Genomic DNA, 26,768 nt, shown 5'->3' on the forward strand with positions numbered 1-26,768 from the left:
TGGGAACACCACCACCTGCAAATTTCCCTTCAAGCCACACACCATCCTGACTTGGAACTATATCGCTGTTCCTTCACTGTCGCTGGGTCAAAATCCTGGAACTCCCTTCCTAACAGCACTGTGGGTGTAACTACACCCCAAGGACTGCAGCAGTTCAAGAAGGGAGCTCACCACCACCTCAAGGGCAGTTAGGGATAGGCAATAAATGCTGGCCTAGCCAGCGACACCCATATCCCACAAATGAATAGAAAAAAAAGCATCTGCAATCACCGTACTAACTTTAATGTAATGCTCTGCATTTGTTTTTGTAATAGGTAATCTATAAGAAAACTTAATACATTTGGATCTAGTACATCAAACATGGAATACAAATTGGCTGAAATACTGGAGACTTTTATTTAATTCCCCTAACCTTAGAATAATGTTCCTTCAGGCCCAATGGAGAAAATGTTCCATTTTCTTTGTAATTGATGGTGAGACTGTTGATGGTATTTTTAAAAAATATTTTTCTCTGTAGTGATCAGTTGTTCATTATACACATTTACTCTGCAGATAATCTGATAGGTTTCTGCATCTGTGGTGTACAATACCTAAAGCTGGTGCAAAAGTTATATTGTTTTGGGAGGGCTGCTATCAAATAAATTAACAGGATTGTTTCAGAATTTAATGGCATTATGAACATCTTCAGCCTTATCAGAAGCATTTATAGTATTGTAAATGGGGATAGTATATTCTGTCCATTCACTGAAAACTGGGTACCAGACCAAATCCATAAAAGTACAAGGCAATACATGACTAGTGTGTGTTTCTACAATAGTGTTTTCTGTTGTCACCACAAATTTAAGAAACTGCAGAGAGTCATGCCTTTAAATGTATTTTGTTTAAAACACATTCTCTGGTGCAATTGAAAAAATATCTGCTTCAACATTATAACATTTAACTGGTAGAATTGCAGTAAAAGATATTAAACAAAAACAAGCTCATTATAATTTTTTCTTTGATCCTCTCTGCATTGGGCCAATTCAATACTGCTAGGTACCATCTGTGTACTTCTGAGGTACCGGAGCTTTTGCTTAAATATTCTAGAATTGGATGGAAGGGGGAGATGGTTAAAACACCAACAGATTTTATTTGATGCTGCAGTCTACTGATCTTTACTACATACAGCAGTGTTTCAGTGTGAGCTGCAGAGGAATTCTGTATCCACGCTCATGCTTTTGCATGTTTTCTTTTGAGTTCATTTGCTTATCAAGGCAAGGGACATCAGTGCTGCCATTGGACCCACACTTTTTAAAATCTAGCCCCAGCATCAAACATTCCCAATCAGCATGAGTTAGAGGTAAAGCTCTTGACAGTTCCAACAATGTGCTTTGCTCCATTCTGTCTTTGGTTTAGCCCTTCCAATTTTTTCCAAAGGCTGTCCTCATGCCTGCTTTAAGGGAGATTCCCAATGTTACGACCAAGGTGGGAGGAGTGCATTGTTAATTCAGTCCCACTTCTCCACAGGTCACAGCATATCAATTAAATTTTCCCACTTACTGAAAACCAGCCAACTCCATACTCTTTGTCCCCCAGAATAAAGCACACCAACCATATTTCTTTAATCAACAACATCAACTATTTATTAATAAACCAATAATTGGTCTTAACCAATAATGAGATAAATGTATATACAAAAAACTCCTTATTTCGCAAGCCCTCATGCACACACACAAATTTAAAAAACTGGGGAAAAAGGATTTTTTTAGTTTGCAGCTGTTGGGAATAGAAGGAATAATAAAATAACTTGGGTTGTCACGCACTGGTAGGAAGTTTTTCAGTTTGGTGAGGTGTCCCAGAGTCAAATAGTCAGATGCCACTCAAAGTCTGTCCAGGTAAGGTTGATGAACAGTCTGATGGGTAGGCGTTCAAGGCAATTTGACTGCAGCAGGCTTCACATAGGGCTTTCAGCAGGGGTGTAGCAACAGGTCTGCTTAGGTCTGACAGAAGTATAGCAGTAGAAGCTTTCTACAGATTTCAGGATTTCTTAATACACTGGAGACAACAGGAACCACACTTGATGCAGGGATTCTTCAGAGATAGGAGGCAATAGGAATCTGCTATCTCTGACATACAGGGGTTTCTTCTCAAGGATGCAGGCTTCTTTTACAGAGAGGTAACACTTTTTCTGGGTCTTCCTCTAATCTCCAGGCAGGTCAGAGCCACATTTCAAAACCTGCTCTTTGTCTAACTCAGTTTTTTTTTTAGAGGGTTCAAAGGTCTGAGGAGTTCAAACCCCTTGTTGGTTTTGTTGAAATTGCTTGCTTTCCTGTCCTTGTATACAATTTCAGTTTCCTTTCAAACTACTTATAAAATTCAGCTTTTGTTTTGAACTTCCTTTTCAAAACATTGCTAAACTTTCAGCTATTTGCAGGTGTCAATGTCCACTGAAAAATCCATTTTCAGTTTTTTAAAACACAGAATTCTACGTTTTTAAAACAAAAATAAAACCCTTTAGTACCAATTGCATCTAAAATATGGTTGAGTTTAGTTTTCAAATAAGAACTTGCAGAGAAACAGAGAAAATAGGAGCAGGAGTAGGCCATTGGGCGCTTCGAGCCTGCTCCGCCATTCATTATGATCATGGCTGATCATCCAACTCAGTAACCTGTTCCTGCTTTCTCTCCATACCCTTTGGTCCCTTTAGACCCAAGAGCTATATCTAACTCCTTCTTGAAAACATACAATGTTTTGGCTTCAACTGCTTTCTGTGGTAGCGAATTCCACAGGCACACCACTCTCTGGGTGAAGAAATTTCTCCTCATCTCCGTCCTGAAAGGTTTACCCTGTATCCTTAGACTATGACCCCTGGTTCTGGACTCCCCCACCATCGGGAACATCCTTCCTGCATCTACCCTGTCAAGTCTTGTTAGAATTTTATAGGTTTCTATGAGATCCCCCGTCACTCTTCTGAACTCCAGCGAATATAATCCTAACCGACTCAATCTCTCCTCACACGTCAGTCCCGCCATCCCAGGAATCAGTCTGGTAAACCTTCGCTGCACTCCCTCTATAGCAAGAACATCCTTCCTCAGCTAAGGAGAACAAAACTGCACACACTATTCCAGGTGTGGCCTCACCAAGGCCCTATATAATTGCAGCAGACATTTCTGCTTCTGTACTCTCATCCTCTGGCTATGAAGGCCTTTTTTACCGCCTGTTGCACCTGCATACTTACCTTCAGCGACTGGTGTACAAGAACGCCCAGTTCTCGCTGCATATTCCCCTCTCTCAGTTTATAGCCGTTCAGATAATCTGCCTTCCTTTGCTACCAAAGTGGATAACCTCACATTTATGCACATTATACTGCATCTGCCATGCAATTGCCCACTCACTCAACTTGTCCAAATCTCCCTGAAGCCTCTTTGCATCCTCCTCACAACTCACCCTCCCATCCAGTTTTGTGTCATCTGCAAATTTGGAGATATTGCATTTAGTTCCCTCATCTAAATCATTAATGTATATTGTGAATAGCTGCGGTCCTCGCACCGATCCTGCAATACCCCACTAGTCACTGCCTGCCATTCGGAAAAAGACCCATTTATCCCTACTCTTCCTGTCAGACAACCAGTTTTCTATCCATCGCAATACACTACCTCCAATCCCATGCGCTTTAATTTTACACGCTAATCTCTTATGTGGGACTTTGTCAAAAGCCTTCTGAAAGTCCAAATAAACCACATCCACTGGCTCCCCCTCATGAACTCTACTAGTTACATCCTTTGAAGAATTCTAGTAGATTTGTCAAGCACGATTTCCCTTTCGTAAATCCATGTTGACTCTGGCCGATTCTACCACTGTTCTCTAAGTGCTCTGCTGTAAAGTCTTTGATAATGGACTCTAGAATTTTCCCCACTACTGACGTCAGGCTGACTGGTCTATAATTCCATGCTTTCTCACTACCTCCCTTTTTAAATAGTGGGGGTACATGAGCTACCCTCCAATCTGTAGGAAGTGTTCCAGAGTCTATAGAATCTTGGAAGAGGATCACCAATGCATCCACTATTTCTAGGGCCATTTCCTTAAGTACTCTGGGATGCAGACCATCAGGCCCTTCTTTAATGTCTGATTCAATTTTGCCTCTCTTTGCTGTTAAAGCAAAAAGGTAATACTTTGTCCTAAGCACTTTATAAACTTACACTGCCAATTATAAATAATTCATAATGTGCATTTGCAAGTTGAAGAAATTGTAACTCCGTTACTGGTTTGCAACAATGTTCCTCTACTCCCTTTGTATATATGTATTTATATAGTACACTCTGAATTACAATTATTTCTCTGTGATTCACAGAAAACTTAGAATTTTCACTTGAATATTCCCCACCCCCCAGTAGTGAATGTGGTTTGACAAGTGCATGTGTCAGCACAATTTAGTTCTGGAAGCCCTTCAAATGCCTTTGTTTACTATTAGTGAATTTATTTACCTGTTTTGCCAAAGAGAAACCGAATTGCTGTACTGTTTTAAATTATTAAAGACCATCCTGCTTCTTTCTTCACTGGAGAGTTCCTTTTTGATGTATTTCACTCAGGAGCTACAGCATAGAAAAAGAAACATTTGTGTCTGAGTTGTGTCTCAAAGTTGTGCCAAATAAATGAGTAAATAAGTTTCTTCCCTGTACTGTTTTCTACATTCCTCCCACAAGCCCTGGACCTCTATCAGTGCAACCTTTCTCAGTCTTTCAAGTAGGGATCCACATTTCCACGTTGGGATTTTGCCTTGCTTATTTTCCACTGTTCATCCTTGGGGAGAGCCACTGCCCTGCACCACTCTGTCTGTCTTGCTTTTTAGTCGGGCAACATCTCACTGGGCTCTGAACTAATCTTTTGGAAACACAGGTACTTGTTTCAGCAGAGTAATACTGAAGAGTGCTTATGGTTACAGTTGAATAGCACAGTTTCTCTCAGTTTTCACTCTCCTTGTTTTCTAAATATTTGCTTTGTATTTCAAGTGGTCCCCCAGAGTTGTAATGACTTAATTAGTTCCAGTGAATGTTATGGAAATGTAAACCTGCATATTGCTTCTTTCGAAGTTTGCAGACAATTAATGCAGCAGAGGACTAATACAGTGATGTGGGGAGTGACCTGCACAGGGGACTTGCTGGTGACTGCATGGAAAAGAGGAACTGAATGGAAGATGAGCAAGAATAAGGGACTATAATCAACAGGGTACTAATTTAATTAGGAACAGAAATATCTTAAATATTTAGAGAAAAAGTGAAACCGTGTAGAACTCTGTTTAATCTGGCAGAGAGGGTGCAGAAAACCTTGACAAGAATGACCTCCTCCAAGGATGAGGAACTTCAGTTACGTGGATAGATTGGAGAAGCTGGTGCTGTTCTTCTTGGAGAAAAGATTAAGAGGAGATTTGATAGAGGTGCTCAAAATCATGAGGGGTCTGAACAGAGTAGATAGGGAGAAACTGTTCCCATTGGCAGAAGGGTTGAGAACCAGAGGACACCAATTAAAGGTGATTGGCAAAAGAAGAAATGGAAACATGAGGAAAAACATTTTTACACAGTGAGTGGTTAGGATCTGGAGTGCACTGCCTGAGAGTGTGGTGGAGGCAGATTCAATCGAGACATTCAAAAGAGAATTGGATAATTATCTGAAGAAAAAAATTTGCAGAGCTACAGGAAAAAAGCGGGGGAGTAGGACTAGGTGAGTTGCTCTTGTAGAGAGCTGGCACAAACACGATGGGTCAAATGGCGGCCTCCTGTGCTGTAACCATTCTATGATTCTGTTAGTAATTTTATATTTTTCCTCAAGTATTTCTGCATTTTTAAACTCTTCCATGTCATGTGTTGCACACCCCTGGAAGGATTGTGATGGTGGGAGGGGAGAGGAAGAGGAGGGTTGGAGGACTTTTGGAAATGAGGCAGGCTATCAGTTTGGGGACTCTGCCCATTTATTCCTTGAGTAAGGCAACCTTTTACATGTGAATTAAATTAGATGTTCCTCTGGTGTCATTGTGTATTCAATTTATATGACCATTTGTGAGAATTTTAATTTTAAATAAGTCGATTTGAACTACTTCATTTTATGTCATGTGAACACCATTTCTTTGCATATACTAACTGATGCCTTCTTGGAAATTTTGGTTACATGGCTATATTTGACATTAGCTGATACTGAGATTCATTCATAAACATGAATAGTTAGGAAGCTAAGTTTCCTTGAAAGCTTGATTTGGAAATGCAGTTTATTAAATGCACTGATGTGATTCAGCAGAAAAGGGTTTAGCAATGTTAATTCCCTGGTCCATGATATATTAGGAAGGTTACATTCAGGAAGAGAAAAATCAAATTCATAACTGGATGCGCAGTATAATTGCATCTCCATGTTAATAGCACTTACCTATTTCATAAACAGGGAGGTGATTATCCGAACATTGTTTGCTATATCAACCACTCGAGGGATAGAATTGAAAAATAGGGAAGTTGGGCTAAACTCATATTGAATCTTGGTTAGATCATACTTGGTGTACTGTGTATAATTCTAGTCACCATATTATAAAAAGGATTATAGAGGCACTGGAAAAGGTGCAAGAAAGATTTACAAGGGTGTTACAGAAATGCAAGGTTATGCCTATCAGGAAAGTATGAAACAGGCTGGGTCTCTTTTTTTTTTCTCTTGAAAAAAGACTGAGAGGTGACCTAATATTTCTAAAGTTATGAAAGGTTTTGATAGAGTAGATGCAGAGTGTTTCCGCTTGTGGGAAAGAACAAAACTAGAGGCTGCTCAATATAAGATATTCAAGTAATCAAATAGAGAATATGTCCTGATCCTGTCTTTTTTTTTTCCCTCCGGGAAATATATGGTGTGTCTTTAAGACAGCAAAGGATCAATACTGTTTTAAGAACAAGCAGGCCTCAGGAGTTACCAAGGAGGTGCATTTTGGTTGCCGTTGGAACCAACCAGCTTCAAAGGGTGCATCCTGGTTGCCTTGGATACAGCCACTCGGACTGAGCATCGAGAAATATATTTGTTACAATTTAATTTTGAACTGGTTTATAGTGGAAAAACAGACTCTTCTAATGGAGGACATAGACACACAGCTGTGTGTTAGCACCTGAAAGGAGATCTCTGACCATTTTAAACTGAAGGAAGGGAAGTTAGACTGTGACAATCTTTTATCCCTCAAAAATTCTAAAGCCAAATTGATTCCTTAAAAAGTGTTTGCAAGTTGTTAATTGTAGAAATTCATCACTGGAGAAGGAAAGCAACAATTTCAATTTTGGGATTAGACAATGGACTGTTCTACTTTTGAAGAACCTTTTTTTTTTTTGCCCCCACCCCATTGGACGGCTGTGAGGACTTTAAGCAACCTTGGACTGTTCCACATCCAGCAGGAGCGTAAATCTGCAAGGACTCTAATTTTTTCTATTTTAAATGTTGTTTATATCTTGGTAGTGTTTAAGAATTTAGTTTTTCTAATTAAACAGTTAATTTATTGACTTAAAGACGCCTGGTTTGGTTAGCCTCATTCGGGGGTTCACATGGTACAATTTGGCTGGGTCTTTAATTTGGAAAGTTTAAAATGATATGTTGGGCGATCTGTGGAGGGATGGAATTGAATTAACAGTGCGTTTTCCCCCACCAAATCAGAATCGTATATTTTGATTGGGACCTTTTTGACTGGAGCAGTCGGTCAAAACAAATAGAAGAAACTTCTTTGCTCAGAGAATAGTGAGAATGTTGAAGCGATTGGTATAATTGCATTTAAGGGTAAGTTAGATAAGCATATGATGGGGAAGGAAATAGAGGGCTATACTAATGAAATTGGATGAAGAAGGATGGGAGGAGGCTTGAGTAGAGCAGAAATGCCAGCATGGACTTATTGGGCCGAATGGCCTGTTTCTGTGCTTTGTCTTCTATGTGAACCATTAGTAGAACAATGTTCATTTCATAAAAACACCTCTAGCTCTTAACTGATTACCTCCTTGTTATCAATTTTTTTTCAATTCATTCTTGGCCCATCCCTGGTACAACATTGCTAAGGAATTCCGTAGGGCAGTTAAGCCAATGATGTTGGTGTAGGTTTGGAGTCGCATATAGGCCAGACCAGGCCAAGATGACAGACTTCCTTCCCTAAATGACGGAGTGTGAACTAGTTGGGTTTTTACGACAATCATGGCCACCAATCTTTCCAGTTCAAACTGAATTAAAATTTCACAAATATTTATAGTGGGTTTTGAGTTCATGTTCTAGATTATCAACTTTTTATTAGTATTTCATTAACAAACATTTGCAAGTCTAGTTCATTTAATTTCAAAAGGGATTCCCATCAGGGCCCCAGCAAATATCAGGAATTGTGCATGTGAAAATGCTGCTCTGCTAGGAACCTCTAAGCACAAAGTTGCAAGGTGCCTTGAAATAGGGAAACTCTTGGCTCTTCAGGTACCTCCCATACTTATAGTTAGTACATAAATGTATGCACTATAATTATTCATTAGCTCCTATAACTGTTGGTTCTCTCTCTTTGTCTAAATTGGTCTTCTCCAGTTCTTATCTCCCTCTGAAGTTGGAGTTTTGCCACCTTTTGCTGAGTCAACATTTACTCTTCTGCCCATCATTCCATCCCCCTTCTTCATGGGTCAGCTTTTCTTTCCCCTATCATTCAGTATTCTTCACTCATCCTCATTGTAATAAAAATGAACTATTTTTGCTGCAAACTGCAGCTACAGGCTCCCAGTCCCTTTCCATTCTGTATGTAGTGCAAGCGCAGTATATGTATTCTGCTGGAAGACCTCACCCCCACCCCTCCTCCCATCATCCTTATTCTATCCTACAGCTATTAGTCCAATACTTTAACCATTACTCTAACCATCCATTTTTGCACAAGGTACCATGATCAGTCTGTCCTTTTGACTTGTTTCACTTCTGACTGAATTCAGTTTAAATGCCAGACTTTTATGACATGAGTATCCAAAAAAATATTCCTGTTCCATAGCAGTTCTGATCATTGCAAGATAACAACTAGTCTTGCAGAATCTAGGGCAGTACAGAGCATAGTCAATCATCAGCTTAGTGATGCAGCCAGCCATTAGAGACTCAGTTATTTTTCTGCTTGCTTCTGTTAATATCTTGGCTTTTTCCAGCAACAGTTCTCTCACTTTTTAGAATAAAATATCACGCTTCATATTGGAATAGCTGAGGTTGTACATTGCAGCATGGATCTTGGTACACTGCTTTCCTGTATTTATTTGTTGGCCATCCAACCATTCGTAACAGCTTCATCTGTCTGTCTTGCTATTTCATGCCGTTGCAAACTAATACTTTGTGCACTCGTCAAATTGTCATGACGAGAGCCATGACATCAATGGAAGGTGTCTTCATGATAGCTTATTTGGGGGTTGCTTTGAGATAATGGCCAGAATTTGCTGGGAAAATAATGGAAGTTTGATATGAATGAAGTTTGATATGAATGCAGTTTGTGGCGAGGAAGAGATACCCTTTGGTGCGAATTACAGCAAATTGTTGAACAATTTGTGACACTCCGCCATTGGCCTCGTGAAAACAGGAGCTCGCCATCAACCACCCAGTGAGTTTCAAGAAATTGTTGCATTTATGCAGTAAATATGAATTAAGCTCAGTACAGAATGTTGGGGCTGTTACGTATAGACCCTTTTTAATGGCAGGATTTGTGTTCTTGCAATGTCACTCAACCTCCCTGGACCAGAAAGGAAACGATTGAAACTGGGGAGTCTTACTCCTACAGGTAATACATTTTTCTTGAGATTTCTAAAATGTAATTTTTTTCCACTTTCTCTCTTTCTGCTCTTGCGCTCGCTTTCAATCCAATCTTTCTTTCCATCTCAGTTTGTCCGCTGCGGCTCAGTTGGTAGCGCACTCACTTTTGAGTCTACTCCAGGACATGAGATGTTAAACCGAGGCTCCGTCTGCCTTATCAGGTGGATGTAAAAGATCTCCTGACACTATTTCAAAGAAGAGCAGATGAGTAATTCCTGGTGTCCTGTCCAATATTTAACCCTCAATCAACATCACAAAAACAGATTCTGAACATTATCACAATGCTGCTTTGGGAGCTTGCTGTTTCCTACATCACAACAGTGATAACACTTCAAAAGTGTACAGGGCAGAATTTCAGAATTTGCAGATGACCCAAAACTTGGAAGTATAGTGAACTATGAAGAGGATAATGATCGACTTCAAGAGGACAAAGGCTGGTACAGAGCATGGCTACCCGACCCGAGCCCGACGGGACCCGACGACGTGTCGGGTTCGGGTTGGGTCGCTCTTCAGAGTCCGGCATTTGGGGTCGGGTCGGACACAGTGACAGCCAGGACATCAAGGCGGGAAACACTCCGCGCTAGTCTGCAGCAAGCGATTCCATCCTAGGTAGAGCACAACCTGTTTTTAATATAATCAACTTTATTCCGGAGGTCGGCTCGGACGCGGGAAAAAATGAAAGGACTCTGGCCGTGTCGGGCTCGGGCCGGGTTTCATTTGCAGACCTGAGCAGGCCTTTAGGCTGGTGGAATGGCTTAGACGTGGCAGATGAAATTTAATGCAGAGAAGTGTGCAGTGATACATTTTGGTATGAAAAATTAGCAGACGCCATATAAACTAAAGGGTACAATTCTAAAGAGGGTGCAGGAACTGAGAGACTTTTTTTTTATTCATTCATGGAATGTGGGTGTCACTGGCTAGGCCAGCTTTTGTTGCCAATCCCTAATTGCCCTTGAGAAGGTGGTGGTGAGCTGCCTGCTTGAACCGCTGCAGTCCTTGGGTTGTAGGTACACCCACAGTGCTGTTAGGAAGGGGATGGGGATATATGTGCTGAAATCATTGAAGGTGGTAGGGCAGGTTGAGACAGTGGAAAAAGGCATTTGGCATCCTGGGCTTTATAAATCCAGGACTAGAGTACAATGCACGCTATCACGAGCCTTTATAAAACACTGGTTGAGCCTCAAATGGAGCAATAGGAACATAGGAACAGGAGTAGATCATTCAGCCTGTCGAGCCTGCTCTGCCATTCACTTCGATCATGGCTGATCATCCAGAACAAAGAACGAACAAAGAGCAGTACAGCACAGGAACAGGTCATTCGGCCCTCCAAGCCTGCGCCAGTCTTGATGCCTGCATAAACTAAAACCTTCTGCACTTCTGGGGACCGTATCCCTCTACTCCCATCCTATTCATGTATTTGTCTAGATGCCTCTTAAACGTCATTATCGTACCTGCTTCCACCACCTCCCCTGGCAGCAAGTTCCAGGCAGTCACCACCCTCTGTGTAAAGAACTTGCCTCGCACATCCCCTCTAAACTTTGCCCCTCTCATCTTTAAACCTATGTCCCCTAGTAACTGACTCTTCCATCCTGGGAAAAAGCTTCTGATTATCCACTCTGTCCATGCCGCTCATAACTTTGTAAACCTCTATCATGTCGCCCCTCCACCGCCGTCGTTTCAGTGAAAACAATCTGCGTTTATCCAACCTCTCCTCATAGCTAATGCCCTCCAGACCAGGCAACATCCTGGTAAAGCTTTTCTGTACCCTCTCCAAAGCCTCCACGTCCTTCTGGTAGTATAGCGACCAGAATTGCACACAATATTCTAAGTGTGGCCTAACTAAAGTTCTGTACAACTGCAGCATGACTTGCCAATTTTTATACTCTATGCCCTGACCAATGAAGGCAAGCATGCCTTCTTGACCACCTTATCCACCTGCGTTGCCACTTTGTGACCTGTGGACCTGTACGCCTAGATCTCTCTGCCTGTCAATACTCCTAAGGGTTCTGCCATTTACTGTATACTTCCCACCTGCATTAGACCTTCCAAAATGCATTACCTCACATTTGTCCGGATTAAACTCCATCTGCCATTTCTCCGCCCAAGTCTCCAACCAATCTATATCCTGCTGTATCCTCTGACAATCCTAATCATTATCTGCAACTCCAACAACCTTTGTGTCGTCCGCAAACTTACTAATCAGACCAGCTACATTTTCCTCCAAACCATTTATATATACTACAAAGAGCAAAGGTCCCAGCACTGATCCCTGCGGAACACCACTAGCCACATCCCTCCATTCAGAAAAGCACCCTTCCTCTGCTACCCTCTGTCTTCTATGACTGAGCCAGTTCTGTATCCATCTTGCCAGCTCACCTCTGATCCTGTGTGACTTCACCTTTTGTACCAGTCTGCCATGAGGGACCTTGTCAAAGGCTTTACTGAAATCCATATAGACAACATCCACTGCCCTTCCTTCATCAATCACCTTTGTCAATCTACCTCAATGCCACTTTCCCACACTATGTCTATATCCCTTGATGTCATTTGTCTCCAGAAATCTATTCATTTCAGTCTTGAACATGCTCAGTGATAGAGCTTCCACAGCCTTCTGGGGTAGAGAATTCCAAAGATTCACCACCCTCTGAGTGAAGAAATTCCTCCTTGTCTCAGTCTTAAATGGCATACCCCTTATTCTGAGATTATGTCTCCTGGTTCTAGACTTACCAGACAGGGGAAACATCCTATCTACATCCACCCTGTCACGCCCTGTAAGAATTTGGTAACTTTCAATGAGATCATACGAACACTCAAGTTAGGAGCAGGGGTAGACCACTCAGCCCTTCGACCCTGCTCTGCCATTCAATAAGTTCATGGTTGAACTGATTACTCCACATTTCCACCTACCCCCGATAACCTTCTGCCCCCTTGCTTATTAAGAATCTATCTACCTCTACCTTAAAAATATTCAAAGACTCTGCTTCCACCACCTTTTTGAGGAAGAGAATTCCAAAGACTCGCGACCCTCAGAGAAAAAAATTCTCCTCATCTCTGTCTTAAATGGGCGACCCCTTATTTTTAAACAAAGGCCCATAGTTCTAGATTCTCCCACAAGGGGAAACATCCTTTCCACATCCACCCTGTTAGGACCTCTCAGGATCTTATGTTTCAATCAAGTCGCCTCTGACTCTGCTAAATTCCAGCAGATACAAGCCGAGCTTGTCCAATCTTTCCTCGTAAGACAGTCCGCCCATTCCAGGTGTTAGTCTAGTAAACCTTCTCTGCACTGCCTCCAATGCATTTACATGCTTCCTTAAATAAGCAGACCAGTACTGTACACAGTACTCCAGATGTGGTCTCACCACATTTGGGCGGCACAGTGGCGCAGTGGTTAGCACCACAGCCTCACAGCTCCAGCGACCCGGGTTCAATTCTGGGTACTGCCTGTGTGGAGTTTGCAAGTTCTCCCTGTGTCGGCGTGGGTTTCCTCCGGGTGCTCCGGTTTCCTCCCACATGCCAAAGACTTGCAGGTTGATAGGTAAATTGGCCATTATAAATTGCCCCTAGTATAGGTAGGGGAATATAGGGGACAGGTGGGGATGTGGTCGGAATATGGGATTAGTGTAGGATTAGTATAAATGGGTGGTTAATGGTCGGCACAGACTCGGTGGGCTGAAGGGCCTGTTTCAGTGCTGTATCTCTAAATCTAAATCAAAAAAATCAAATCAAATCAATGCCCTGTACAGCTGAAGCATAACCTCCACACTTTTGTATTCAGTTCCCCTCGTGATAAATGATAACATTCTATTAGCGTTCCGAATTACATGCTGTACCTGCATACTAACCTTTTGCAATTCATGCACTAGGACACCCAGATCCCTCTGCATCTCAGAGCTCTGCAATCTCTCACCATTTAGATGATAATATGCTTTTTTATTCCTGCCAAAATGGACAATTTCCCACTTTCCCACATTATACTCTATTTGCCAGGTCTTTGCCCACTCACTTAACCTATCTATATCCCTTTATAGCCCCCTTATGTCCTCTTCACAAGTTACTTTCCTACCTATCTTTGTGTCATCAAATTTAGCAACCATACCTTTGGTCCCTTCATCTGAATCATTTTATATAAATTGTAAAAAATTGAGGCCCCAGCACAGATCCCTGCGGCACACCATTCGTTACATCTTGCCAACCAGAAAATGGCCCATTTATGCCTGCTCTCTGTTTCCTGTTAGCTAGCCAATCTTCTATCTATGCCAATATGTTACCCCCTACACCATGAGATTTTATTTTCTGCAATAATCTTTGACGTGGCACCTTGTTAAATGCCTTCTGGAAATCTAAGTATAATACATCCACCAGTTCCCCTTTATCCATAGCACATGTAACTCCCTCCAAGAATTCCAATAAATTGGTTAAACGTGATTTCCATTTCACAAAACCATGTTGACTCTGCCTGATTACCTTGAATTTTTCTAAATGCCATGCTATAACGTCTTTAATAATAGCTTCTAACATTTTCCCTAAGACAGATGTTAAGCTAACTGGCCTGTAGTTTCCTGCTTTCTGCATCCCTCCCTTTTTGAATAAAGGAGTTACATTCACTATTTTACAATCTAATGGAACCTACCCCGAATCTAGGGAATTTTGGAAACTTAAAACTAACGCATCAACTATCTCGCTAGCCACTTCTTTTAACACCCTAGGGTGAAGTCTTTCCGGACCCGGGGACTTGTCAACCTACAGCTCCAACAATTTGTTCAATACCACTTCCCTGGTGATTGTAATTTTCTTGAGTTCCTTCCTCTCTTCCATTTCCTCACTCCCAGCTAATACTGGGGTGTTACTTGTATCCTCAATAGTGAATACCGATGCAAAATATCTGTTCAATTCATCTGCCATCTCCTTTTTAATTCCCCAGACTCACTTTCTAAAGGACCAATGCTCACTTTGATAACTTTCCTTTTTTAAATATCTATAGAAAATCTTACTATCTGTCTTTATGGCCAGAAGTTTACGCCACCCCAGCGAGTCGGAGTGGCGTAAAATGGAGTGGGAGGCTCCGGGAGGCCTACCTGACACACTCCCGCCTCCACCTCACTTTACTTAAGTAGCCACTTAACGGCCTTCACCCACCTCCACGGGGATTTCACCCATGGCAAGTGGGCATCCGGGAGATGTGAAAGGCCGCCAGTAAAATCTTGGGGGGGGGGAGGCCGACAAATGGGCACAGGGTGCCCAATTGAGGGCCACGCCTACTTCTCCAACCACCCCAGGTCCCGAGACACCCCCCCCCCCCCCCCTGCAAACAATCATCCTTGTGTTACTGGAGCGCAACTGATTAGTCGGCAAGGCACCCTTAACTTACCTGGACTCCTGGCTACATGTCCTCGGCACATGTCCAGTGGCACTGCAGGGACTAAGAGCTGCCAGCCCGATGATTGGCTGGCAGCTCAATAAGGCGGGACTTCCTCCCTCAAGTGGGTGGAAGTCCCGCCTTGGAAAAATTAAAGCCCAGAGAGCTGTAAACTGCAGGACGGATCCCTGGGCCAGGTGGAAGCGGGTTCGCCACTGACTTTTACATCGGTGGCCAGCTCCCGTCCGCCCGACATAAAATCCAGGCCTATATTTCTAGTTAGCTTTCTCTCCTACTCTAAGTTTACCTTCCTCATCAATCTTTAAGTCATTCTTTGCTGTTTTTTATATTCTGTCCAATCTTCTGACCTGCCTCCCATCTTTACGCAATTAAAGGCTTTTTGTCTAAATTTGATACTATCTTTAACTGTTATAGTTAACCACGGATGGTGGGTCCCACCCTTGGGATTTTTCTTTTTCGTTGAAATGTATCTATTCTGTGTATTCTGAAATATCATCTTAAATGTCTGCAACTGCATCGTTATTGACCTATCCCTTAACCTGATTTGCCAGTTCACTTTTGCTAGCTCTGCTTTCATGCCCTCACAGTTGCCCTTATTTAAGTTTGAAATACTAGTCTTGGACCCACTCTTCTCTCCCTCAAACTGAATGTAAGATTCAATCATGTTATGATCGCTGCTACCTCGTGGCACCTTTATGTATGAGGTCATTAATCCTATCTCATTGTACAATACCAGGTCTATTATAGCCTGCTCTCTGGCTCCAGAGTGTATTGTTCCAAGAAATTATTCTGGAAACATTCTATGTACTCCTGATCTAGTCTACCTCTGCCCATCTGATTTTTCCAGTCTATATTTAGATTAAAATCCCCCATAATTATCGCTGTATCTTTCTGACAAGCTGCCATGATTTCTTCCTTTTATACCCCGTCCTACAGCGTGGTTAATGTTAGTTGGCCATTCCCAAAAGTGACTTCTTGCCTTTATGATTTCTCATCTCTACCCAAACTTCTTCTGTATCCTGGTCTCCTGAAGTTAGATCACCCCTCTCTATTGTGCTAATACCGTCATTAATTAACAAAGCTATCCCTCCACCTTTTCCTAGCTTACTGTCCTTCCAAATGCTATGTACCCTTCAATATTCACCTGTCATTCTTCGAAACTCTAGAGAATACAGGTCCAGTTTCCTCAATCTCTCCTCATAAGACAATCCTACCATCCCAGGGATTAGTCTAGTGGGTCTCCGTTGTAGCGGCAACAGGCAAGAGGAGCCAGGATATAAAGAGCCGAGGCCCAAGACCAGAAGCAGCGGCAGTGAGAGTGGGAACAGGCGAGAGGAGCCGCGATATAAAGAGCCGAGACCAGAAGCAGCGGCAGCAGTTAGAGCGCTCTGTTCTGTTCAGTGGACCTCTTGACCAGCAATGATCAAAGTGTGACGTCACAGGAGAGTTGGTAAGTGATTGGTGGATATTCTTCCGTGTCTCTCTTTGTTTTGCCCAAGTGATTTAAATCAGACGACATTACAGGTTAAGAGTACACTTAAATAATTTTTGTTTTGTAAAATAATCAAATAGAATAGAGGTGGCTGGGCAGGTGATGTGTTGCAGCTGTAGTATGAGGGAGCTTGTGAACGCTGGTGCGATCTACGGTGATCATCTCTGCTGCAAGTGTTGGCTGCTCGAGGAACTTCGGCTTAGAGTTGGTGAGCTGGAGTCCGAGCTGCGGACACTGCGACACATCAGGGAGGGGGAGAGTTACCTGGACACTGTTTCAGGAGACAGTCACACCCCCTTAGACTAATTCCATCCATTCTGATCCGTGGTCAGGACAGGAGGGTGTGACTGTGAGTGAGGCAGGTATGGGGATCCAGAATTTAGCTTTGGAGGAGCCTTAGCCAGTGCCCTTATCCAATAGGTATGAGGTTCTTGCTCCCAGTGTGGACGAGGGCATAGACTGCAGGGAGGATGAGCGAACTAACCACAGCACTGTGGTTCAGAGTGCCATTCAAGTGGGGGGAGAAATGTAGTTGTAGTAGGGGATAGCATAGTTGGTGGAATAGATACTGTTCTCTGCAAGAAAGACGAGAGTCCCGAAGGCTATGTTGCCCATCTGGTGCCAAGGTTAAGGAGATCTCTTCTGGTCTGGTGAGGAACCTGGAGTGGGAAGGAAGGGATCCAGTTGTCGTGGTCCATGTAGGAAACAACGACGGAGGTAGGACTAGGAAAGACGTTCTGCTGAGTGAGCAGCTTGGGGCTAAATTAAAAATCAGAACCTCAAAGGTAATAATCTCCAGATTATTACCTGAGCCACGTGAAAATAGGCATAGGGTAAATAAGATTAGTGAGGTAAATGCGTGGCTCAAAAGATATTGGTGTGGGAGAAATGGGTTCCAATTCATGGGACACTGGCACCAGTACTGGGGAAAGAGAGAGCTGTTCCGTTGGGATGGGCTTCACTTCAACCATGCTGGGACCAGTGTCCTGGTGAATCGTATAACTAGGGTTGTAGATAAGGCTTTAAACTAAATAGTGGGGTGGGGGGGTGGAGGGTTCAATTGAAAGTAAGTTCAAAAAGTCGATAAATAACGACAGAGTAGAGGTGCAGGGTAGTGAAGGGGCATGCATCAATCAGGGTGTGATAGGAAGGGACAGAGAATGCAAGCATAAGAGCACAGCAGAAATTAGAACCAGAGTAGGTAAAAAGTCAAAGCTTAAGGCTCTTTATCTGAATGCACATAGTATTTGTAACAAAATAGATGAGCTGACGGCACAGATAGAAACAAATGAATATGATTTGATAGCTATCACAGAGATGTGGTTACAGAATGACCAGGACTGGAAACTCAATGTTCAAGGATATACGATGTTCCAGAAGAATAGGCAGAAAGGAAAAGGAGGTGGGGTAGCTTTGTTATTAAAGGAAGGGATCAGTGCAGTTGTAAGTAATGATATAGGTGTAATAGATCGGGGTGGAAATAAGGAATAGCAAGGGAAAGAAATCACGGGTAGGAGTTAGGCCCCAAGGAGTTGCCTCTCTGTAGGAAAAAATATTAATCAGGAAATAATGGAGGCATGTAAGAAGGGCATTGCAATTATCATGGGTGATTTTAATCTGCATACAGACTGGACAAATCAAATTGGCAAGGGGAGCATGGAAGATGAATTTGTAGAGTGCATCAGGGATTGTGTCTTAGACCAATATGTTGCAGAACCTACCCGGGAACAGGCTATTTTAGATTTGAAATGTGTAATGAGGTAGGATTAGTAAGAGATCTCGTAGTTAAGGATCCTCTAGGGGAAAGTGATCATAACATAGTAGAATTTCAAATTCAGTTTGAGGGTGAGCAACTCTGGTCTCAAACCAGCGTCTTCGACTTTAAAAAAGGGCGATTACAGAGGTATGAAGAAAGAGTTGTCTAAAGCGGCCTGGGAAAATGGACTACAGGGAAAGTCAGTAGATGAGCAGTGGCAGACCTTTAAGCAGATATTCCATAACCCTCAGCAAACATTTATTCCGGTCAGAAGGAAGGACTCGATGAGAACGATGAACCACCCGTGGATAACAAAGGAAGTTAAAGAGAGTCTTAAATCAAAAACAAAGGCGTACAAAGCAGCGAAAGCTCGCGGTAGACCAGAGGATTGGGAATTTTTTAGAAACCAACAGCAGATGACTAAAGTACTAATAAAGAGGGAGAAAATTGGTTGAGTAAATTGGCAAGAAATATAAAAACAAACAGTAAGAGCTTCTACAGGTATATAAAAAGGAGAGTAGCTAAAGTAAAGCATAGAAAAAACATAGAAAATAGGGGCAGGAGTAGGCCATTTGGCACTTCGAGCCTGCTCCGCCATTCTTTATGATCATGGCTGATCATCCAACTCAGTAACCTGTTCCCACTTTCCCCCCATACCCTTTGATCCCTTTAGATCCAAGAGCTATATCTAACTCCTTCTTGAAAACATACAATGTTTTGGCCTCAACTGCTTTCTGTGGTAGCGAGTTTCACAGACTCACCACTCTCTGGGTGAAGAAATTTCTATTCATCTCCGTCCTGAAAGGTTTACCCCGTATCCTTAGACTATGACCCCTGGTTCTGGACTCCCCCACCATCGGGAACATCCTTCCTGCATCTACCCTGTCAAGTCCTGTTAGAATTTTATAGGTTTCTATGAGATCCCCCCTCCCTCTTCTGAACTCCAGTGAATATACTCCTAACCGACTCAATCTCTCCTCATAGGTCAGACCCGCCATCCCAGGAATCAGTCTGGTAAACCTTCGCTGCACTCCCTCTATATCAAGAACATCCTTCCTCAGATAAGGAGACCAAAACTGCACACAATATTACATGTGTGGCCTCACCATGGCCCTGTATAATTGCGGCAAGACTTCCCTGCTCCGGTATTCGATTCCTGTTGCTATGAAGGCCAACATACCATTTGTCTTTTTTACCGCCTGTTGCACCTGCATGTGCTTACCTTCAGCGACTGGTGTCCAAGAACACCCAGGTCTCGCTGCATATTCCCTTCTCTCAGTTTATAGCCATTCAGATAATAACCTGCCTTCCTGTTTTTGCTACCAAAGTGGATAACCTCACATTTATCCACATTATACTGCACCTGCCATGCATTAGCCCACTCACTCAACTTGTCCAAATCACCCTGAAGCCTCTTTGCATCCTCCTCACAACTCACCCTCACACCCAGTTTTGTGTCATCTGCAAATTTGGAGATATTACATTTAGTTTCCTCATCTAAATCATTAATATATATTGTGACTAGCTGGGGTCCTGTCAGTAATTGCATGCTGCTGATGTAACAGCCATTTACTGGCTGCAGGAAGAGTAGTAGCAGTTAGGAAGGCCAGTTTTTTTCAACAAAGTGTATGTGCCAGTTTAGTTTTCTGGCAATGCTGGCTGCAAGAGATTGCACTTTGAAAACTAACCGTGCAAAATGAACATAAAAACTGTTTTGCGCACTGCTGAGAAGAGTTTCCTACCTACTTGCTATCCATTTCAGCATGTTTCAATTTACATACAAATAGCTGTCAATCAACATTAACAACTATGCAGTTACTCAATCATACATCCATCATTTCAAATGGACAGTTGATTGCACAACTGAACATTAGGTGATAATATTTTGATTCAGTTGGTCTCAGATTCTGCAAGCAGAATAAAGGAGCAAATTTTAAAATTGTAAATGTTGGGAGGCGGAACATGAACTCCACTCCTCCATGAACTGAACTAAATGAGCGGTCATATAAAAGTGCCTTTTTTTTTGCTTCTTTACTGTTATGCTGTTCTCCAACTCCTGAAAACTTTGCAGTAGAGTAAGAAATAAGGTTCTGCCTTATTCAGATTTTAGTTTCAGATAATGAAACAACTGTGTATTCAAACTCAGCAGCAAGTGGCAGTTGTCAACCTAACAGCTTGACCCTACTAACTGTCGATGAACTTCCTCTGGCAGCAGTATCAAAAGCAAAGTATGGTGGCACAGTGCATTACAACATCCATAAACTGCCTCTTAAAATAACCAGGCATCCTATCTATCATCATGGCATTCATAACAGCAGTACTGTGGCATCAAATATAAACGTTGTACTGAACTAAAGCGCAAATTCTCAAAGGCAACTATACATTATAATTTTCACAGGAGTGCTCCAAATACGTTGTGTTGAACATCATACCTAATTTTCCAAAGGTTTCCAGTCAACTAAGGCTCCACACCAAGGGTTTTGTTCTCTTCTGGGGCTCTGGGGGGGTGGGGTGCCAGAAGCTCAGAACGACGGCGGCCCGCCACGGAACCAGACGCTGGGATTGCTGGGCCCAATCTTCCTGGCAGCGGGGAAGCTCTGTGGCGGGCCCTCCGCTGCTCTGCGACGGGACCCAATTGTATATATTTAAATTGCCTGTTTGCATGAATTAAAATGAAAACCGGAGCGATCTTACCTGCAGTTCCGAATTTTCAGCGTGATGTGCGGCACTCACGCGCCTTCACTTTTCTGTCCAGGGAAAGCTGACGTCACTGAGGTGGGGAAGAGGGAACTCTGCATTTTTAGTGTAGTAGGGGGGCGTGGGGGGGGGGGGGGGGGTGGGGGTGGGGGTGGCGGGGGAAGGTGTGAACTCTGCATTGGTAGTGTATTTGGGGGTGGGAAACAGGACAAATATGCATTTTTGCTACAGTTGTGGGGGAGGTGGGGGCAACTCTGCAGTATCTTCAAAGGGCTGGCTTAAAAAATGGAACCAATGCCTGCGCAGAAACAATTGACGCTGCTCATGGCGTTGCCAAGGCCACCCCGTCACATGATTGAGGGGGGCGGCCGCCCTGCATATGATGATGAGCTGCCGGGCTCAAGATCGCCGCGGCGTGGTGGTGCGCAGCCCGTGTGTGCCGGCCGCCATCTTTTACGCCTGCTGCGGAACCACAAGATTCAGCCCCAATTCAGCTTTTAAATGCTTAACCAAAGGACATGCCACAATATCAACATCGTGCTGGGGAATCTCATGTGGCATTGCACAGTAAGTCAAATAATTTGGTGTCTCTCTCACCTTTTATGTTATGTTGTTTTTTTCTCTATCTTTTTCTGTGTCTGTCTTTCTCTCGTGCTTCACTCTTGCCATTTTCTTACAAAGTTCCATTGTATTTACAGCAGAGAAGGGTCATTCAACCCAACTGGTCCAGCTATGCATGAGCGTCCTGCCACCCCTCTTCTAACTCCATCAACATATCCTTCTATTCCTTTCTCACTCGTGTGCTTATCTAGTTTGCCCTTAAATGCATCTATGCTATTTGCCTCAACTACTCCTTGTGGTAGTGAGTTCCACATTCTAACCACTCTTTTGGTAAAGAAGTGTCTCCTGAATTCCCTGTTGTATTTATTAGTGGCTATCGTGTAATTGTGGCCCATAATTCTAGTCTTGCCTGAAAGAGGAAACATCTTGTCTGTCTACCTTATCAAACCCTTTCATAATCTTGTATCAGGTCACCCTTCTGTCTTTTTTTTCTCCTCTCTTTTCAAGACTGGGGGGGATGATGGGTGGAATGGTAAGTTGTCACAGGAAAACGAGCCCAGCTGTATTTCCCACTGCAGGTTGTGGGGAATGTACAGTCTGCAGTCTTCTAGTAACTTTTTTACTCATCCCCTACCCCCATCACTCATGTCTACCCTTTACCCCTAGTCTCACAACATCCCTTCAACTTCCCACTACCCCTTTCTCTCTCCGCCCACTCAGTCCCACCTCCTCTGGTCTTAGTTTGAAACTGAATACCAGAAGTGAAAATCATGTTACACTGCTGGACATAACGTATTCTTTTATAAGACTCAACAGTGAGTTTTTCAATGGAAAAGCATATCCGTGAATAATATTTTAAATGCCTTGCTTGTAGCAGGCACTTCCTGTACATGTTGTACTTTTCCGGCACGCCTTCCTGAAAACCCAATTATTTTAGGATGATATATTTTCCAATTCATGTGAGCAATGCCAGGAGATATTTGCCCATGTAATAGTAAATATTTAAGTGACGAGGAGAAATGCTGCTGTTCTTGCAACATGCAGCGTAATAAAGCAGCATCTGATTTGTGGGAGTCTGCCATCTGTCGTCCACCAGGATACCCACCACTAGAGTGGGAGGTGTTGGGGGGAGGGATGTAAACTTAGTAAATCTATTCTGTGGACTCAACCTGTAAAAATAATGAAGAATGATGCAGACTAAAGAGTGTTTCAAAAATATGGCCTATCTCTGTAAAAGTGATAACACAGAAGCAAGAAATAACATAATCCAGTATATCATATTTCAGCACAGTTGTAAGCTGGGCTAAAACTAGTTTAGTAGTACTCTTTTTGCTATTCCTTGGTCATGTTAGTAATGAAAACCCTTTTTGAATAAGGTTACATGCAATTTGTCTAAATGAAAATTTAGTTACTGTATTTACATATGCTTGGCTCCTGGTAGGTGAATATTTCTCTGATCGTGTGTTGAGTTAAGCTTTCCTATTAGCCTTTTCTAGGAGCTGAATATACAATTGGAAATTGTATCTTATCTGGTATTTAAACTGAAGAGACTACCCAACAAAAGTGGCTCACTGCTTTGTTTGATATGAAGTGCTGTGCTAGTCTTTTTAAGTCTGTGACTGTGAGTATGATGCTATAATGTGTATTCAAACTTGTTCCTGCTACATTTATTGCACAATGTGGGTTGGGGAAAAAACACATGAGCAAAAACCATATTGACAGGAACTAACTGTCTTCCTCTTTCTTGTTACATCTGTTCCTGCCCTTATGTCTCTAACCTACTAATCTATACCTGACAGTAGGAAAGAAAAAGGTGAGAGGACAGCTATAATTTAAGAGCAGACATTATCCCTTTTAAGTGTTTGACACTGGCAAAATCAGTGCCTGTATCTCCTTGCTTCTCCATAAAACACAGCAGTGATGCATAATTTTTTTTCTCAGTTTCTTTACAGAGGTAACAGGGAAAAGAGATTCCTGTTAAATGCGTCTAAATAAAATACAAAAGTGTTTGTGCTAAGTACATATTGTTCAGAGAGCATTTCAAAGTAGATTTGCAATTTGTTAGTCATCATCCCAGAATGTGCCTACATACCACTTTTTATTTTATTTTTACAATTTAGTGCACTTCAGCAAGTTTAAGTTCTCAATTCATTCAGGATTATTAGGAATTCCATTGGTCATTCATTCCACAAAACATTCGGTGATGAACAAACAGCCAAAGAAACTGCTGGCAGTGGGCAGTTAATCCTTGCCTCATTTACTAATCCAGCTCAACAATGCAATGATTGCTGGTGTACATTGCCTTAGCCTCTTTGTAGTGGTTTTTAAATGCATTTCTTGAACAATAACAAAATCTGCTTATTGTGCGGAAGGCTTTGTTGACTGCATTATTGTCGCAGATTTTAACTAATCTCCTAAAGTTTGTTGACACTGCCACCTGTTGACAAAATGAAGACTTGCTCAGATGCCAGATCTCAATGTACCTGTTTCGAACCTTGATTGTGATCTTAGAAGGATGTGTAAAGAACAAGATTGGGAGCTTCATCTCCAAGAAAGAATGGGCTTTTGCTATTTTTTTTATATCGTGACCTGGCGGCTAGTTCAACAGCAACATTTACATGGTTTCTCTGCTCATCCTTCTGACCAGGGTGAGGGTCTGTGGTATCTGGAAAATAAATGGGGTGATAATTTTCTAAAAGAAATATGGTGTGTATATATAGATGTATATAATATACCCACACCTATGTCTCCAGCTCTCTTCAGTCTGCTGGTTGCATTGAGTTAGGTAAGATAGTGCAAAACTGGCAGTAGCTGTTCAGTGGCTTTGTCTTGGACAATAATGCACTGAGTTGAACAGTGCACTATTGAATTACATTGTGCCAAATAAGAACATCCTGTATTAGCTTGTATTGCACTGGAATGGAAGGTATTGTGTTAGAAAGCACAGGCTATTTGAGATCTAGAATTGTGTAATCAGACAGGGTTAATTAGAAATCATAGTAAAGGATTCTCTGAAGGGTGATCATAATATAATGGAATTTCATTTGGAGTTTGAGAGTGATGTGGTTAAGTCTGAAAGGGTCTTCAATTTCAATTAAATCCAATTACATAGGTATGAGGGATGAGTTGGCTAAGATAGAATGGTAGATTAGATTAAAAGATATGGTGAACATTTAAAGAAATAATTTATAATTCTCAATTCCTTAGAGGAATAAAAAGTTCATGGGAAACATGGTCCAACTGTAGCTAACTAGAGATAAAGGATAGGATTAGATTACAATGTTGCCCAAAAGAATAGTAAGCCTGAGGTTTGGGAGGGTTTTAGAAATTAGCAAAGGATGACTAACAAATTGATGAGGGAAAAAATAGGATATGAGTAAAATAGTAACAAATATAAAAACAGATTGTAAGAGCTTTACAAGTATGTAAAAAGAAAGTGATTAGTGAAAGTAGGGGCAGAGAGAGAAGAAATTATAATGAGGAATAAGAAATGGCAGAGCCGTTAAACAAATATTGTCTATTCAACTTCATGGTGGAAGACAAAAAATATACCTGAAATTGTGGGGAACCAAGGGTCTAATAAGAGTGAGGAACTTAGAGTCAGAGTTATACAGCACAGAAACGGGCCCTTCGGCCCATTGTGTCTGTGCCGGCCATCAAACACCTATCTATTCTTATCTCATTTTCCAGCACTTGGCCCGTAGCCTTGTACGCTATGGCTTTTCAGGTGCTCATCTAAATACTAAAATGTTGTGAGGGTTCCTGCCTCTACCACCCCTTCAGGCAGTGTGTTCCAGATTCCAACCACCCTCTGGGTGAAAATAATTTTCCTCAAATTCCCTCTAAACCTTGTGCCCCTTACCTTAAATCTATGCCCCTTAGTCTTCCTATCTACCCTATCTATGCCCCTCATAATTTTGTATACCTCAATCAGATCTCCCCTCAGCCTTCTCTGCTCTAAGGAAAACAACCCTAGCCTATCCAGTCTCTCTTCATAGCTGAAATGCTCCAGCCCAGGCAACATCCTGGTGAATCTCCTCTGCACCCTCTCCAGTGCAATCACATCCTTCCTATAGTGTGGTGACCAAAACAGTACACAAGTCTCCAGCTGTGGCCTAACTAGTGTTTTATACAGCTCCAACCTAACCTCCCTGCTCTTATATCTAAGCCTCTTCTAATAAAGGTAAGTATCCCATATGCCTTCCTAACCACCTTTTATCTACCTGTGCTGCTGCCTGCGGTGATCTATGGACAGGTACACCAAGGTCCATTTGACCCTCTGTACTTCCCAGGGTCCTACCACCCATTGTATATTCCCTTGCCTTGCTAGTCCACCCAAAATGCATCACCTCACACTTCTCGGGATTAGATTTCATTTGCCACTGCTCTGCCCATCTGACCAGCCCATCTATATCGTCCTGTATTCTAAGGCTTTCCTCCTCACTATTTACGACACCATCAATTTTTCTGTCACCTGCAAACTTACTGATCATGTCTCCTATATTCGCATCTAAATCATTTCTGTACTACAAACAGTAAGGGTCCCAGGACCGATCCCTGCGGTACCCCACTGGTCACAGGCTTTCAATTGCAAAAACAACCCTCGACCATCACCCTCTGCCTCCTGCCACTAAGCCAATTTTGGATCTACTTTGCCAAATTGCCCTGGATCCCACGGGCTCTTACCTTCTTCACCAATCTCCCATGCAGGACCTTATCAAAAGCCTTACTGAAGTCCATGTAGACTACATCAACTGCTTTATCCTCATCTACACATCTAGTCACCTCATCGAAAAATTCAATCATGTTTGTTAGACATGATCTCTCCCTGACAAAGCCATGCTGACTATCCTTGATTAATCCTGCCCCTCAGAATTTTTTCCAATAGTTTCCCTACCACTGATGTTAGACTCACCGGCCATAATTACCTGGTTTATCCCTGCTACCCTTCTTGAATAATGTTACCACATTCGCTGTCCTCCAGTCCTCTGGCACCCCTCCTGTGACCAGGGAGGATTTGAAATTTTGTGTCAGCCCCTGCTATCTCCTCCCTTGCCTCACATATCAGCCTGGGATACATCTCATCTGGGCCT

At 42.4% G+C, this 26,768-nt stretch overlaps 1 protein-coding gene across 3 annotated transcripts in view; it reads left to right on the forward strand.

The window, feature by feature from the left end:
• rhbdd1 (rhomboid domain containing 1) overlaps nucleotides 1-26,768 on the forward strand; it is a 145,719-nt gene that overhangs the window by 98,696 nt on the left and 20,255 nt on the right. Inside the window, exon 8 of one of the 3 annotated variants that reach the window (XM_068042496.1) lies at nucleotides 315-4,620. The exons of the other annotated variants lie outside the window; for them this stretch is intronic. Within the exon in view, the coding sequence (XP_067898597.1) occupies nucleotides 315-325 (11 nt within the window). The 3' untranslated portion in view covers nucleotides 326-4,620. Of the gene's footprint in view, nucleotides 1-314; nucleotides 4,621-26,768 lie in introns of those variants that run through there. 3 annotated transcript variants of the gene reach the window in all.

The sequence above is a fragment of the Heterodontus francisci genome, chromosome 11 (genome assembly GCF_036365525.1).
Source record: "Heterodontus francisci isolate sHetFra1 chromosome 11, sHetFra1.hap1, whole genome shotgun sequence".
NCBI lineage: Eukaryota > Metazoa > Chordata > Chondrichthyes > Heterodontiformes > Heterodontidae > Heterodontus > Heterodontus francisci.